Source organism: Etheostoma spectabile, chromosome 6, assembly GCF_008692095.1.
Source record: "Etheostoma spectabile isolate EspeVRDwgs_2016 chromosome 6, UIUC_Espe_1.0, whole genome shotgun sequence".
In the NCBI taxonomy this organism is placed as follows: Eukaryota; Metazoa; Chordata; class Actinopteri; order Perciformes; family Percidae; genus Etheostoma; species Etheostoma spectabile.
In genome coordinates, this window is record NC_045738.1 from 17,938,144 (window position 1) to 17,951,667 (window position 13,524).

Genomic DNA, 13,524 nt, shown 5'->3' on the forward strand with positions numbered 1-13,524 from the left:
GCCAGACTATTTATGTTTGGCTAAAGGAAGCGGTTAAACTAAGCTGTCCTTGTTTGGTAGTTAAAGAAAGACAAGTCAAATATCTTACCCTTCCTCCAGCATCGCTAACTAGCAGTAGAAAGGTGACTTTGATGGACTGAAATACGATTTTTGCTTAATTAAATACCCTTAGTCGGGCATATAGGCGATATAGATGTTTTATTCTTGAAACATCAGACGCCCTTTACCTTAGCAAATAAGTAAAAACAATGCTCAGTTTCTCTGAATTGTTAACCAATCCAGGTGTGCAGTATTAGAGAGTCTTGGTTGCCGTGGATACAACAGACGCCATTCGCATTCCGTCACCAGGGTATTTTGACAGCGGAATGTCGTTGAACAACTTGACACACAAAGTCACACATACTGTAAAATAACTGCCACTTATGATCAACAAATGAGTAATTGACCCTTGAATTGACTTATTAAAATGATGCTACGTGGACAAATCAGACCCCGTCATCATTTAATCACTATTTAATGAAACAGTATGATCGTGGTGACAGAATGTGAGTTGTAAATAGTTTAGCATGTTCAAAGAGACTGTTCCAAATTAGAAAAAAAAAAGAATCTTCTTTTTGCCCGTTATCGCGAGAACATATCAAGACTCAAAGGAATTGCATATTATCGCGAGGCTAGAGTGTTCCTCCCTTTGTAATTCACGTAAAATGTACGTCAGCTTTTCGGCGTAGGTTCCTTTAGCACGGCAGGCGCTGCGTGCCTCACATTGCGTAGCTCAGGCAGAAGCAGTGAGAAGGGGAATGTCGGCTTGTGAATGATCGGTTTTGAGGCGACAGGGAGCGTCAACGTTATGGGTGAGACTGCTGCACTCAAATTCTGTAACGATTTACTCATAAACCCGCGTTGTAAACTACACCTGTGATTATCTGTGTTGGATAGGATTTGCTTTTAGAAAATTTGGCCATGCCGCTATTTAGCTTCTGCAGTTGTCTGAGCAACCAACGCCCAGTCGTCCGCCTCCACTTGGATGGATTGCTAACTAGCTAGTTGTTAGCCTGGGCTTTTTGCTAGCAGGCTGCATAACCTAATACAGGAGAGTCATTTCCTGCCTTTAGCTCTTTAGCAAAGTATTTAAGTAAACGTTTCTGTGTGTGTTATAAACTTATATAAGCAGCTACGTTAACACACACATGTTAGAGTGGCATTCAATTGTTAACTTCTAAAGGTTGTCCACAATCTCGAGCAATTAGACTAACGTTAACTAGCTAACTTGGTGTCGTATGTTGGATTAAACCGCTCACGTTAATGCTAACTAACGTTACTGCATGTGAGCTGTAGTGGCTCTGTATTTAGCTTTTAGACGTTTGTACGTGAGATGGTGTTAAACAGTCCCACATTATGTAAAATACAGTTAATGTAAGGTTAGATATAAGTTTGTCTATTGAAAATGCTTCTTTAAACGGGGAGAACGACCACTTAACGTCGTTTGTGTGCCCTAGATGGGGGCTGCATTAGTGTGTGTGATCAATGATAATTTGATTAAACTGCCATGTTTGGAGTGTCTAGGCTATGCAAACAAAGCCAAAGCTGGAAGACAAGGCATAAGGAGGGCATTGCTGCCATCTAATCTGGATTACAGTGGATCTAGTACCTCAGAGTTGATGTTTGATTTTTTTTTTTTAAGTTCACTGGCTTCAGACTGTGAAGTCAGAATACTGTAGCATGTGTTTCCCCTCAAACTGAAACACTTTTGAAATCTGCTCAAGCAAACTGGTATCTTAGTTCTCCACCTGTCACCACTTCCTTTGGCGGACCTGTCAGTCGTCACTGGAAAGAAAAGAGGCAGCTGTCTTATTTTGAATCACATTTGAATGAATCTCACATTTTATTACATCTGTAGTATTTAAATATGCTTGGGCATATGGTTTGCTAGTTATCTCTGCAAATCCAATAAAAAAAGATTCATAAACTAAAGCAGTAGGATGCGGGTGAGATTAAAGTGCACATCCTGTAGGCGAAAGAGCATACTAAGTCAAAGCGTCACACAGAAGATATGTGGGCTGCTGTTGGTTGGCAGGAGGTGCTCCAGAGTAAAAGGCAGAAATTCTCTCCTAGCCAAAGGCACACAAAAAAAGCAGTGACCGTAAATGGGCCTTGCTTTATGGTGCTACTGACATTAAAAGAAGCGGAGTGAAATATGTACTAAACTGTCTGTGTTGTTAGTAGCACAGATCATAAATCATTTTTCCTCAGGCTTCTCAGCTTGGGAAACTGATCCTGGAGATAGCATGTTTTGTCAGATGACCTGAGATTGATTCTCTGTTGCTTTTTTGTTTTTGTGCTCTCGCCCTTTGTTTCCTGATCCTGGAAATGCTGGCTTTACCTGCACATTGGGACCACATTACATTGATCTACACAAAACAGCAGTACAAACAGTAAGTTTGGAAATTATCTCTATGCTTTAAATAAATGAAATAACTGGCCAGTATTTTTGGAATTTAGTATATGTATTTTTTTTTACTGTCTTACAGCAGCAAAAGAATCTGGAAGGATATGTTGGCTTTGCAAGCCTCCCCAACCAAGTGTACAGGAAGTCTGTCAAAAGGGGCTTTGAGTTCACCCTGATGGTTGTCGGTAAGAACACACACTGCTCAGCCCTCTGTTTGTTCTTGTTTTATATAAATAATTTCATTGTATTTATTGCGGTTGCCAATTTAAAGTCCTTTACTGTGTTTTTCTTTTTTTTGTTGAGAAAGGGAGATTGTGTGTCATATTTATACACAAGGGACCCAGCCCCCAGCTTTGTAGTGCTAATTGCTGAGTCGGAGAAGAGGGGACCATTGCAATGCTGCTGTTCAAATGAATCTCAATGTCAGCTTCTTGACACTGTCTCCCAGCACGGAACATTTGGGATTGATTTATCTAGAGCTGCACTCAGCCAATCAAAAATGGAGACATTCTTTTAAATTCCTGGATGTGGTGGTTGACACTGAGCCAAGATTCTCCCCGGCTGATCAGTCCTCGGGTCACAACCATTTCCTGTGGTGGGACTGAGAGAATTTACCCAGCATGCCTCCAAGAATAGCGTATCCACCATTACGTTTCCACAACACTTTGTTTCTGCAGGCTGTTTGCTTACAGTTCTGCTCATACATGTCAGTTACATGTTAGTATGCAGTTTATTATTTGCTGCTTACATCCTCATAACAAGGCACTTGGATTTTGCTTGCGCCTATTCCCTGCAGTGTCCTCTGTAAAAGCTGCTGGATCGTGACCAAGGGGTCTGCTGGGGCCTGTGAATGCTTCAACGTCTTTGCAAGAAATTGCTTCATTTTTGGGAATAAATTCAGAAAAGATACAAATGGCATTGCATCTAGCAACAAGGAAAGTAAAGAAGGTCTTCTTGTTGGTAGTTAAACGTTAAAGCCGTTGCTTTTGTGGTATCATCCTCTTGCATGGACACACACACACACATGCGCAATATTTAGCTATCCTTGGCTCTGAGCTGTGCCCACATGTCCCTGTCGTGCAACGCAATGCGTCATCAGTGTGGTGTGAGAGAGGAAAAGAGGAAGGGGAAGAGAGAGATGGGACTGGTATAACCAGCAGCGACTGGCACGTCGGCCCATGCCTCACGCAACACATGACCAAACAACCTGTTGAGTTCACAGATTGCAGAGCAGCTCATTTAACAGCCCTGTCATCACTTCACTTTGCAGTAAATTTAACAAGCACATACCCATAGCACATAGTTACATGCCATGCATAAAATGTTCAACAAACAAATGCTCTGCCTGGACTGTAGCTCTGGTGTAAATGTTGGCTCGTTAAATATTGACTTGTGGTTATCTGCTAAGGCAGCCAGTGTTCGTGGTCGTTTCCACTAATGATTCTTTTCATTGGGAGCTTGGAAACTGGGCACACAAGGGCCAACCAAGCTTGAGAAGCCTCCCAGACCACACAGCCAGTCAGCTGCACATAACAAGAGCCATTGTCTGTGTTGTTTCCTTAGCCTTTAAACTGTTAACCCAAATGGATTAATGTCTTGGGCAAATGTCAGTCTCATTCCCAGACAGACGCATAGCATTACATTATCTGTAGGCTGTCAACCTTGATTTTTGTGTGGATACAGTAAAGGCAGTTGGGTTTATGTACTATGCATTTTCAATATTTTATTCAAAGTGATGCTGTGCTTTTCAGTCCGGTCAACTTTCTAATCATAACATGAAGAACATCAGTCCCCTTGTTCCTGAAAAACAAACTGATTTTAATCTCCCTTTCTTTGCTTTTTTTCTAGGTGAGTCAGGGTTGGGCAAATCCACGTTGATCAACTCTCTGTTCCTAACAGACCTGTATTCATCAGAGTATCCTGGACCTTCCCATCGAATTAAAAAGACTGTACAGGTACATTTTGACAAATATTATTTTTGAGCTGAGGTGTTGCTCAGAGACACATCTGCAGTGTTAGCGTGTGCTGGGGCAAAATCAGTAAACAGATACATAGAGGTGGAATTGCCACAGTTAGTTTTGAAATAACTAAGCACTTAGTAGACCAAATATCCCAGTTGATAATGGCATTGGTATGCAGTTGCACTTCGTGGCTGTGGCTGGTAAGATTCTCCAACACACCATCAGCTCTGGCAGCTATCCAAACCATCTTTTGACGTTTTATTTGAAAATGTGACCAGGGCTGAACAGACAGAACCAACCAATACTAATTCTGTACTCTGTCTCATAGCACATCTGTATTAATGCAATACATGTGTACCTAAATAATAGTAGTAGACACTTGCCATACAGTCTTCTGAGATGAATACAGTAAAGTTAAACGGCTTAAAAGTTTTACATTAGCATCATCACAACGTCATCGGATTAGTGTAAGGAGAAGAGAATTATGAGGTTTGGTGAGAAAGTTCTCGGTTACATTTAAATTGATTTGTATTTTGTGATGAAGTATGACTGACTCTTTAAGACATGCAGTAATACCGCATTTTCTCATGATGGTTTAAACAAGCCAGCATTGCCGTCAGCTCCGGCAATGAAGGCCTTTATCTCAGTCTTCCCTAATTACACAACCTTGTCCTGAATTTTGAGTACCTCAAGTGCTGCACTTTATCTGTCTGGCTCCTGACTGACAGCATTGCTATCTCCAGATGCTTGTGTGTTTTTCTGTCTTCTCAGCATAGTTAGCTAATAGCACAGTTTGACGCAACATGTTGCTACATGCTGCTAGCTTCAAGTGTTTTCTATGTGAAATATATGATCTGTTTTGCAATAACAGTTGCTATTACCTTCCAGTGATAATGATTTCACAGTCCTCCTTCCATATTGTGTTTCCATTTTTACTATTTAATTAAACAGTTTGGTTTCAAAGGCACAGTTTGTGGCAAAGGTAAACACAATGTGCCCTTCATTTTTTTCTCCTGTGCCAGGTGGAGCAGTCCAAAGTTTTAATAAAGGAAGGCGGCGTCCAGCTGCTGCTCACAATAGTTGACACCCCAGGGTTCGGAGATGCTGTTGACAACAGCAACTGGTAAGGAGCACCGCAGCTTCAGCTCAGCACAGACAAATGTTCCTTCATTTAGAATCCTTAAAATGTCAAAGCTAGTCTTCAATAGTCCTAAAGGGGTACTTCTGGGTCTTTGTTTGGATTTGTTGTTTTACGGAAGCTGTCGTTTGTATTATGCAGCTGGCAGCCAGTCATCGACCACATAGACAGCAAGTTTGAAGACTACCTGAACTCAGAATCCCGGGTGAACAGACGACAGATGCCTGACAGCAGAATCCATTGTTGCCTGTACTTCATTGCCCCCTCTGGACATGGGTGAGTCTGGGAGAAAAATTCATAAGTCAATTAATAAAACTTTTTTTATTTTTTTTATTTTTTCCATTTTGGACGCTTTTATTCAGAATGCCCCACACCACCCATGTTGTTAGTATGGGCTCATCCAGTAAGAATCAAGCTCTTTCATCACAAAGGGACCGAAGTAAGGAATGCATAGGTATGGAGAAAGGAAAACATTGGGAAGTGAATGGGGGAACAGTGAGAGGAAACGAGTAAAAATTGTGTAAGGAGGGAAATGAGAGGTCAAGAATGCCCCAAAGGTCAGAGAAGCAGGTTTGTAACTGGAAATGAGGGTTGCTGGCTCAGATCTCCGTGCAGTCTGAAATAATCCAGGGAAGGGCAGTCAATAAAGCTCTTCCACTTCCTCCGTTGGCATTTTCCCCCCCTACTGCTTCTGGAACAGCTTGGTGGCCAATAGCATGACGTTGTGGTCATGCCAAGCTGCTTCTGAGTGTGTGCAGTAAATGTGTCTTACTCTATCTCTCCTGCAACTTCTCTTGCAGGCCCTTGCTGTAAATGATAATGTGAGACTGTGTCTGCTTGCGGTTTTGCAATATAAGGGTTAAAACTTGTGGAAGGGGGGGCACAAGCACTACACAAGAGACGCTGGCAAAATGCCCAGCTGATGATACTGATCGCCAAATGTTTCCTAAAGAGATGACTGTGTGGAATTTTAATTTTGTTTATCATTCACAAGCCCCCAGATTGTCTGTAGTTAGTTGACTGCCCAGATGTGCTCCTTGTCGTTCTTTTTAAGAAGTGTACGTGAATTGTGTAATGCACAATCCAATTGAAGTACAGAAAGTCAAAATTGAGTAGTTAAATTGAGAAACTTATGAGGTTATTTCCTGCCTTGAAAAAAGAAAAGCTGTCGATGGCATTTGGTCGCTAACACATTTAAATGCATGTATGGGTTTAAATGTATGCCAGATGAAAGCCTGCCCCTAGCTAACGCTCTTGCCATTGTAGGGCAGAACAGTGTTGTGTTTGCGTCTGCTGTGTGGAGCCTCCCTCCATATTTGTATATATGCAAATATCCACTGTGTGCTCACAACTTCTTAAAGCTGTTGACCATGACATACTGTAAACAATGAAGAAGCCTCTGTACTACCCTCTCCTCCTTGTTTGTTTTCCTCCTTCCTCTGTCCTCTTTGAGATATTGTTTGTACAAGCCTGTCCTCTGTACCCACACAAGCAGTGCTTTAGCCTTGAGGATGGACCGCATATGTCCTCACGCACACACAGAGCTTCCCCTCATAACAGCAGCTGACTGCTCTCACACAGCAGCACAATGACCCGCAACATTGAGAGACAATCTGAACATTGAACTCTCAGTCAAACTCTGGTGACTTGTTTTCTCTAAGGTTTGAGGACTCATTTACGAAAAAACATGGCCTTCCCCAAAATGTTGTTGAGCTTAAGGGTCCCATGGATGCTTTTATATAGACCTTAGTGGTCACCTAATACCATATCTGAAGTCTCTTTTCCAAAATTCAACCTTGGTTCCGAATTACAGCCACTAGAGCCAGTCCCACAATGAGCTTTCCTTAAGACGTGCCATTTTGGAGTCTGTAGCTTTTGAGGAGGAGAGGGGGAAGGGGGGCAAGGTGGAGACTGGGGTTCTGGCCTTGACTAACTGCCACTTTGCTCGTTAAAAATCCTTGATGTCTCTCTTTTTCTCATGGGTGGGCCAAATTCTCTGGGCTGGAAAAGCAGAGAAAGGGGAGGTAACCTTGCCCCTTATGACTTCATAAGAGGCACGATTCAAACATCGGCTCATCTGAGTTTTCATTTTCTCAAAGAAAGAGAAGGATACCCAGGGCTCAGTTTCCCCCTTTTGCCATTTCTAGCCGCTGGGGGAACTTATATTATTGTTAAAAAACCTCATAAAGTGAAATTTTCATGCCATGGGAACTTTTAAGCATGAGAGGAGTTAATTGACATTGTATCAGTATGTAGAGCTGAAACAATTAGTTATTTTTCAAGCAAAAATGCTGTACATTGTCTTGTTCCATCTAATCATTTGTGCAGTTTTTTTTTCGTTTTCTCTGTATTATTTCATTATAAAGTGAATATTGTTGCGTTGTGGACAGTTGGAACACGTAACTGTAGGTTTCTGGAATATTGTGATAGACATTTGTCACTATTTTTTTGACATTTTGTAGACCAAACAAATGATCAATAAACTGACAAATTGACAAATTAATTGACAATGTATTTAAAATAATTGTTGTTGCAGCCTGAATATTATAGAACAATGTCTTGTTTCAATTCAATTGTTGGTATTTTACATTTACATTGCTAGTTGTCTCAAAAATATGTTAATTTTGTTGTCTAACAAAATATGTTCTATTTGTATAAAACAATTTGGGAAATGTGCTTGTTTGGAGTTGATATTGGTTTATTCTCAGTAGAGAGAGAGATTTGACCAGAAAGTGTTTTGCAGAGCCTGATGGGTGCTGAATCACACTGACATTGCGTTTTGGGTTTTCTGCATTGTAGCTTGAAGGCAGCACATTCTTCCTGTCAGTTTGTGTAGGCGCAAAGCAGTAAAAACTGCAGACCTTCAGGGCTGCTTTCTATTGCAATTCATGCATTATTTAGTGTGTTCTATTGACTTAGATATTGCTGATACAAAACAGCTATGACATATTCATATCAGCCAACATTTAGCAGACTGTTAGTCAGTCTATTAATATTTCAGTGTAGTGTTGTGTTTTTTTATGTGTACTACAACAAAAGGCATGCTGATGTGTACTGTATGTGACTGCTCCATGGACCAGCTGTCATTTGTTGTTTGATTTTTTTATAAAGCTTTAACACACCCATCGTGAATGCAGCCACATCACTTGTGTCACCTGTTAATGAAGCGATCTGGGGTGCATTTTTTAATCTGATAAATACAGAACCAGTGAACTAGTTTTTATTGTTGCTCTTCTTTGCGATAAAAACAATTCCTCAGGTTTTTTAGGAGTGTCAGTGCAGCCCTGGTGCTTTATATTGGCTCATGACTGTTGGCGACGTGACAAACATCCCACTCACAAAACTAACCGCATCAGATGGTGCTTCAAGGCAGAGTTTGACTCAGAGGGATATTTCCACTGTGCCCTCAGGAATCAAATTAAGATGAAATTTTATTTTTCTAACAAAATACAAAGTGAAAGGCAAAGCTATAACTCAATAATTCCTTAATGTCAAATACGATTTATTCAGTTTTAAAAAAAAAACAGCCAAGAATAGCGACTCTTTCTCACGACTACAAGGTTATTTTCTAAGACATTACAGCAGATCAATTGTGCGTCATGGACCCATTTCTATATTTGGTATAGCTTACTCTTTGTGTCGTCTAAGGAAGCAAAAAAAACATGATCAGATGTCAATTTAAAGCCATTTATTCCCCATAATATCCCATTTACTCCTAAAATGACAATGGAGTGAACCCCACCACAGTTTTTTAGGTGTGCTGTGACAGGCTGGAAAATGTAAGATATGAATTAATGAATGAATTTGTTGATTGGTCGTAACCAAAGGGTAGGGTCAGAAGCTTCAGCTTATATCAGCCCCCCCTTTTCATATTTTTAAAAGTAACAAACACATTGTCAAGGAAGAAAATTAGCAAGACAAGAAAATAAATTATACAAAAATACTAAAGAACATATACACGTAGCCAGATAACTTTCTACATACATACATACAGTGTATTTGCATATCCATGCATACACTTACCTACCTAGATAATACATACATATACCCATACATGTATTGTGATCAGCTGTGTGCTTGGCCCTCAAGTGGTATTTCTGACTGGACGTGCTGCGATGATAGCTCAGTTCACAACGACCAAACATACAGATCACTTTGGTCTTGTGTATTGTCAATGGAACCATTTGGCAGCTTTTAAAAAGTAAACTTTCCATCCAGAATCTTATTGGCATCCCTTTTGGCGTCGTGCACTCGCCATCCACTCAAAACTTAACGTTACTACTCTTTGGCCGGTTCGCAAGCCCAAACAAGTGTGTGCAGCGTGCCTGTTGTTTTCCGGTCTAGCTAGATCCAGTATGGTGGTGTAGTTTTTCTAACGTTACTAGTTGTTGCAACAGCATGTGGAAAAAAAACTACAAAATTTGCTAGGCAAAAAGAACGTTAATCTTGCGATTTAAAAAAAATTGACACCGTTAATAACATGTTTAACTGACAGCACTACTTTTGCTTTAATCCTGTGCTGTTATGTGTCTCTTGCAGCAATTTGTCCCCCTCTCCAAAACAAATATCTCATTAGGGAGACTTATAAAGATACTTTGATTAAGGGGCAGTAGTTATATACAGTACATTACCACCGTCAATAATAAGTTCAAGGTACAGAGTGATTAAGAATTATTTAACACTTCTTGTCATATCCAGTTAAACTGCATGTAAAGCTCCATCTTTATCTCCATGCAGACTGAAGCCCTTGGACATTGAGTTCATGAAGCGGTTGCATGAGAAAGTCAATGTCATCCCGCTGATCGCCAAAGCAGACACCCTCACCCCAGAGGAATGCCAACAGTTCAAGAAACAGGTCAGTGGTTTCCACAGCTGTATACTGCTGCAGAAAAGGTATCCGAGAGCGTTTCGTTTTAAACTGTGGTCATCGGTATGATGGTGAAAAAGTGTGCATTGCGAAGCAGCTCCAAATAAAGTGCATCCTTTTTGGTGTTACAGCTGTTTGTACCACAAAGTGCTGCTCTGTGTTACAGGTTTTCTGTAAATTAAACATACATATAAACACAAACAGAAAGTAGTTCCTGTAAGAAGTAGCATTGCAAACAGTGGCAATGTTTTTTTGTGTCATGTGTTGTACTTTTATTACACACATAGTTGGTAGACTTCAACATCAACTTCATACTAATTTAGAGTTGAGTTTGAATTCATTTTAAATTATGAACACAACTTAAAAAAGGCATCTTCAACATCAAGCTAGGCTGAAAGTCAATCAACATTTCTCAATGGAGAGAGAATTTCGTACAAATTCACATAATTTTGTATAAATACTGAAACCGTTTGATTTCTCATTACTAAAATGAAATTTTTTTTCCCTGGGTCAACATTAGATGAAGGTTGGGCCTGTTTTGTTCAGCCATGTCCCATTAGCTCTGCCATTAGTTGCTTAAAGTTCTTCTCCTTTCTTGCTAGATCATGCGGGAAATCCAAGAGCACAAAATCAAGATCTACGAGTTCCCTGAGACGGATGACGAAGAAGAGAACCGGCTGGTGAAGAAGATAAAGGTATTTTCTGTCACCTAAAACGTCCTATTACATTAGTGTACTAGTTGGCTACATGTCCAGATACTCAAACACTTGTGTTAATAACGCCACATACTGTTGCTTTGCCAGGACAAGTTGCCGCTGGCTGTAGTAGGAAGCAACACCATCATCGAGGTGAACAGCAAGAGGGTCAGAGGGAGACAATACCCCTGGGGGGTGGCAGAAGGTATGCATGTTAGTTACTTAAATATTACCACAGTGGACAAAATTTGAATTTGGAAAGAAGTGATTCATTGAAATTTAATTTTGGCGTAAAAAGGTGTCACGTCAAATATACAATAGGGATAAGAATGTTGTGTACATATCAAACATGTAAGAAACCTTCTTGTGTAAATATCTAAGCGTCATGGTGAATATTAGTCATGTTCCCAATGTTGCCCTGCATGGCTTTGCGAGGTACAAACAGTTAACTGACTTCTTGTTCTTCCCTTCTAGTTGAAAACAGTGACCACTGCGACTTCACCATCCTCAGGGATATGCTCATCAGGTACTGAAAAATCCAAAGGGGATAAGGAACCAGCATGGTTTATAGTTCTGAAACACTTCAATCAACTAGGCAATAAACAGAGGCTCAGTGAAGACTGTTAAAGTGGTTTCTGATAATATTGTGTTTTTTTGTACAAAAGGACATTTGAATATTTTTATTATTTAACTTAGATAATGTTTTAGCTGGAAAAAGCAGTTGAAAAGTTACCCAGATAGCTTTTTTTCTCTTCTTATTAAAATTGTTTTTTTTAATTATTATTATTATTATTATTTGCCGTCCCTGCCCAGAACTCACATGCAGGACCTGAAGGACGTGACAAACAACGTCCACTATGAAAACTACCGCAGCAGGAAGCTGGCTGCTGTCACCTACAATGGAGTGGATAACAACAGGGTTAAAGGTCAACAGTGCACAAAGTAAGTCCTGGACAAAGCACACTAGAGACAGCCGTTGTACACAAGGCAGGCAGGATAGGTTCACTTCAACGTCTGCCTGCCTTATTTGTTTTACCTGCAACTTTAGAGTGTGTAGAATAGAACAGGAACTCTGAATTGCTAGTTACGTGACTCAGTCTTCAGTTCATTTAGACAGTTTACAAGCCTTTTAAAGTTTGTCAGATTAGTGAGTAACACCAAATAAATGTTGCTAAATAATTGCTGCAGAGGGCAGGTTTTCTCTTAACTGGAGTTTTGACATGTCGAGGTCATCAAACTTTTGCATCCAAATAGTCATTGGACAGCATTTACGATATCACTTCTTCATTGCTGAATAGCCTTTCATTCCATATAGTATGTTAGATATAGTAAGATTTGTTGGCTTTAAATTGGCCGAATGTTTCACAGTTGCATGTGTTAAACGATGTGGCATACATTTGGTAAACACGGTTTCTGCAGGTTCTGTAAAACAATTAATTCAGTTTCCTCAAAAAAGCCTTAAAAGTAATTTACAAAAGACTTTTTCAAAATATTTTCTTGTGCCTACCATAGTCAGTAGGGGAAGTTACTGATTGTTGGCTGTTGGGAGGCTTTACGCACTTTTGAAATGAAAGTGGTATTGTTTCAGCAGTGGATTGTTCAAGCAGAAGGCTGTTAAATCCTTTTCTGTGGTCAGCACCATCAGACTGTACTAAAGACTGTCACAACTGGTCACAACATCTACTTTACGCTCTTAATTCAGGTCCAGGTCACATGAAGTTAACTGAAATAATTGGAAATTGGTTTATACTACCGGGAAATACTCTTTTTATTCAATAATAAATAATTATAGGTAATTTTATGCTTTTGCAGGTATGATTGTGAAACTGGTAGAAAATTGTGTTCTATGTGGTAATAAAAAAAGCCCCAAAAATATTAAATTTAACTTCCTACACCTGCAGAAACCTCGATAAAGCTTGGACCTTTAAAAAGTAATTACAGATGGCTGAGTTGTTGTCTCATTTTTTTACTCCTATCCAAATTTATTTAGGTTTCAGCTAACTGGAAACGTCTAACTTAGGGGAGTTCATTCATCGCCGATTCGTTCTTTGTTTGTGATGTTTAACAAACCCTCAGTGATTTAGCTTTTTGTCTCACTGCACTACTTTGCATAAAATCATGCCACTGATTTTCACAAGTGCTCATTCAAAGCACCACGCTGCTTTCTCATTCATGTAGACACAAGCAAATGGCTAACTCACTAAGCAAACATTCTAACTCTACCGCTGAACAGAGGTGCTGATGCTAACACACAGCTCAACATTTGAACAACTCTTCTAATGTGTTCTATGTATGTATTTGACACCTTTTTTCATCCAGGTTTGCATTGAAAAAGTAGCTAAAATCACAGAACACATCTAAGAGACTACAGTTTTATTTTAGTGCATGCCCTCATTATTGCATGCTGTTTGTGTGTG

At 39.9% G+C, this 13,524-nt stretch overlaps 2 protein-coding genes across 8 annotated transcripts in view; one reads left to right on the forward strand and one right to left on the reverse strand.

The window, feature by feature from the left end:
• nek10 (NIMA-related kinase 10) overlaps window positions 1-387 on the reverse strand; it is a 15,602-nt gene extending 15,215 nt beyond the window's left edge. For 2 of the 3 annotated variants that reach the window (XM_032517928.1, XM_032517929.1), the window contains exon 1: window positions 89-387. The gene's annotated coding sequence lies outside the window, so the exon portion shown is untranslated. The remainder of the gene's footprint in view (window positions 1-88) is intronic. The other variant, XM_032517930.1, reaches the window with a different exon arrangement.
• A 287-nt stretch (window positions 388-674) lies between these two features.
• septin7b (septin 7b) overlaps window positions 675-13,524 on the forward strand; it is an 18,184-nt gene continuing 5,334 nt past the window's right edge. For 2 of the 5 annotated variants that reach the window (XM_032517935.1, XM_032517939.1), the window contains exons 1-11: window positions 675-851; window positions 2,422-2,432; window positions 2,529-2,631; window positions 4,295-4,401; window positions 5,430-5,530; window positions 5,687-5,821; window positions 10,283-10,400; window positions 11,015-11,107; window positions 11,216-11,312; window positions 11,582-11,633; window positions 11,921-12,049. In XM_032517935.1, coding sequence (XP_032373826.1) covers window positions 812-851; window positions 2,422-2,432; window positions 2,529-2,631; window positions 4,295-4,401; window positions 5,430-5,530; window positions 5,687-5,821; window positions 10,283-10,400; window positions 11,015-11,107; window positions 11,216-11,312; window positions 11,582-11,633; window positions 11,921-12,049 — 986 coding nt within the window. In that variant the 5' untranslated portion in view covers window positions 675-811. The remainder of the gene's footprint in view (window positions 852-2,421; window positions 2,433-2,528; window positions 2,632-4,294; window positions 4,402-5,429; window positions 5,531-5,686; window positions 5,822-10,282; window positions 10,401-11,014; window positions 11,108-11,215; window positions 11,313-11,581; window positions 11,634-11,920; window positions 12,050-13,524) is intronic. The other 3 variants (XM_032517937.1, XM_032517936.1, XM_032517938.1) reach the window with 3 other exon arrangements.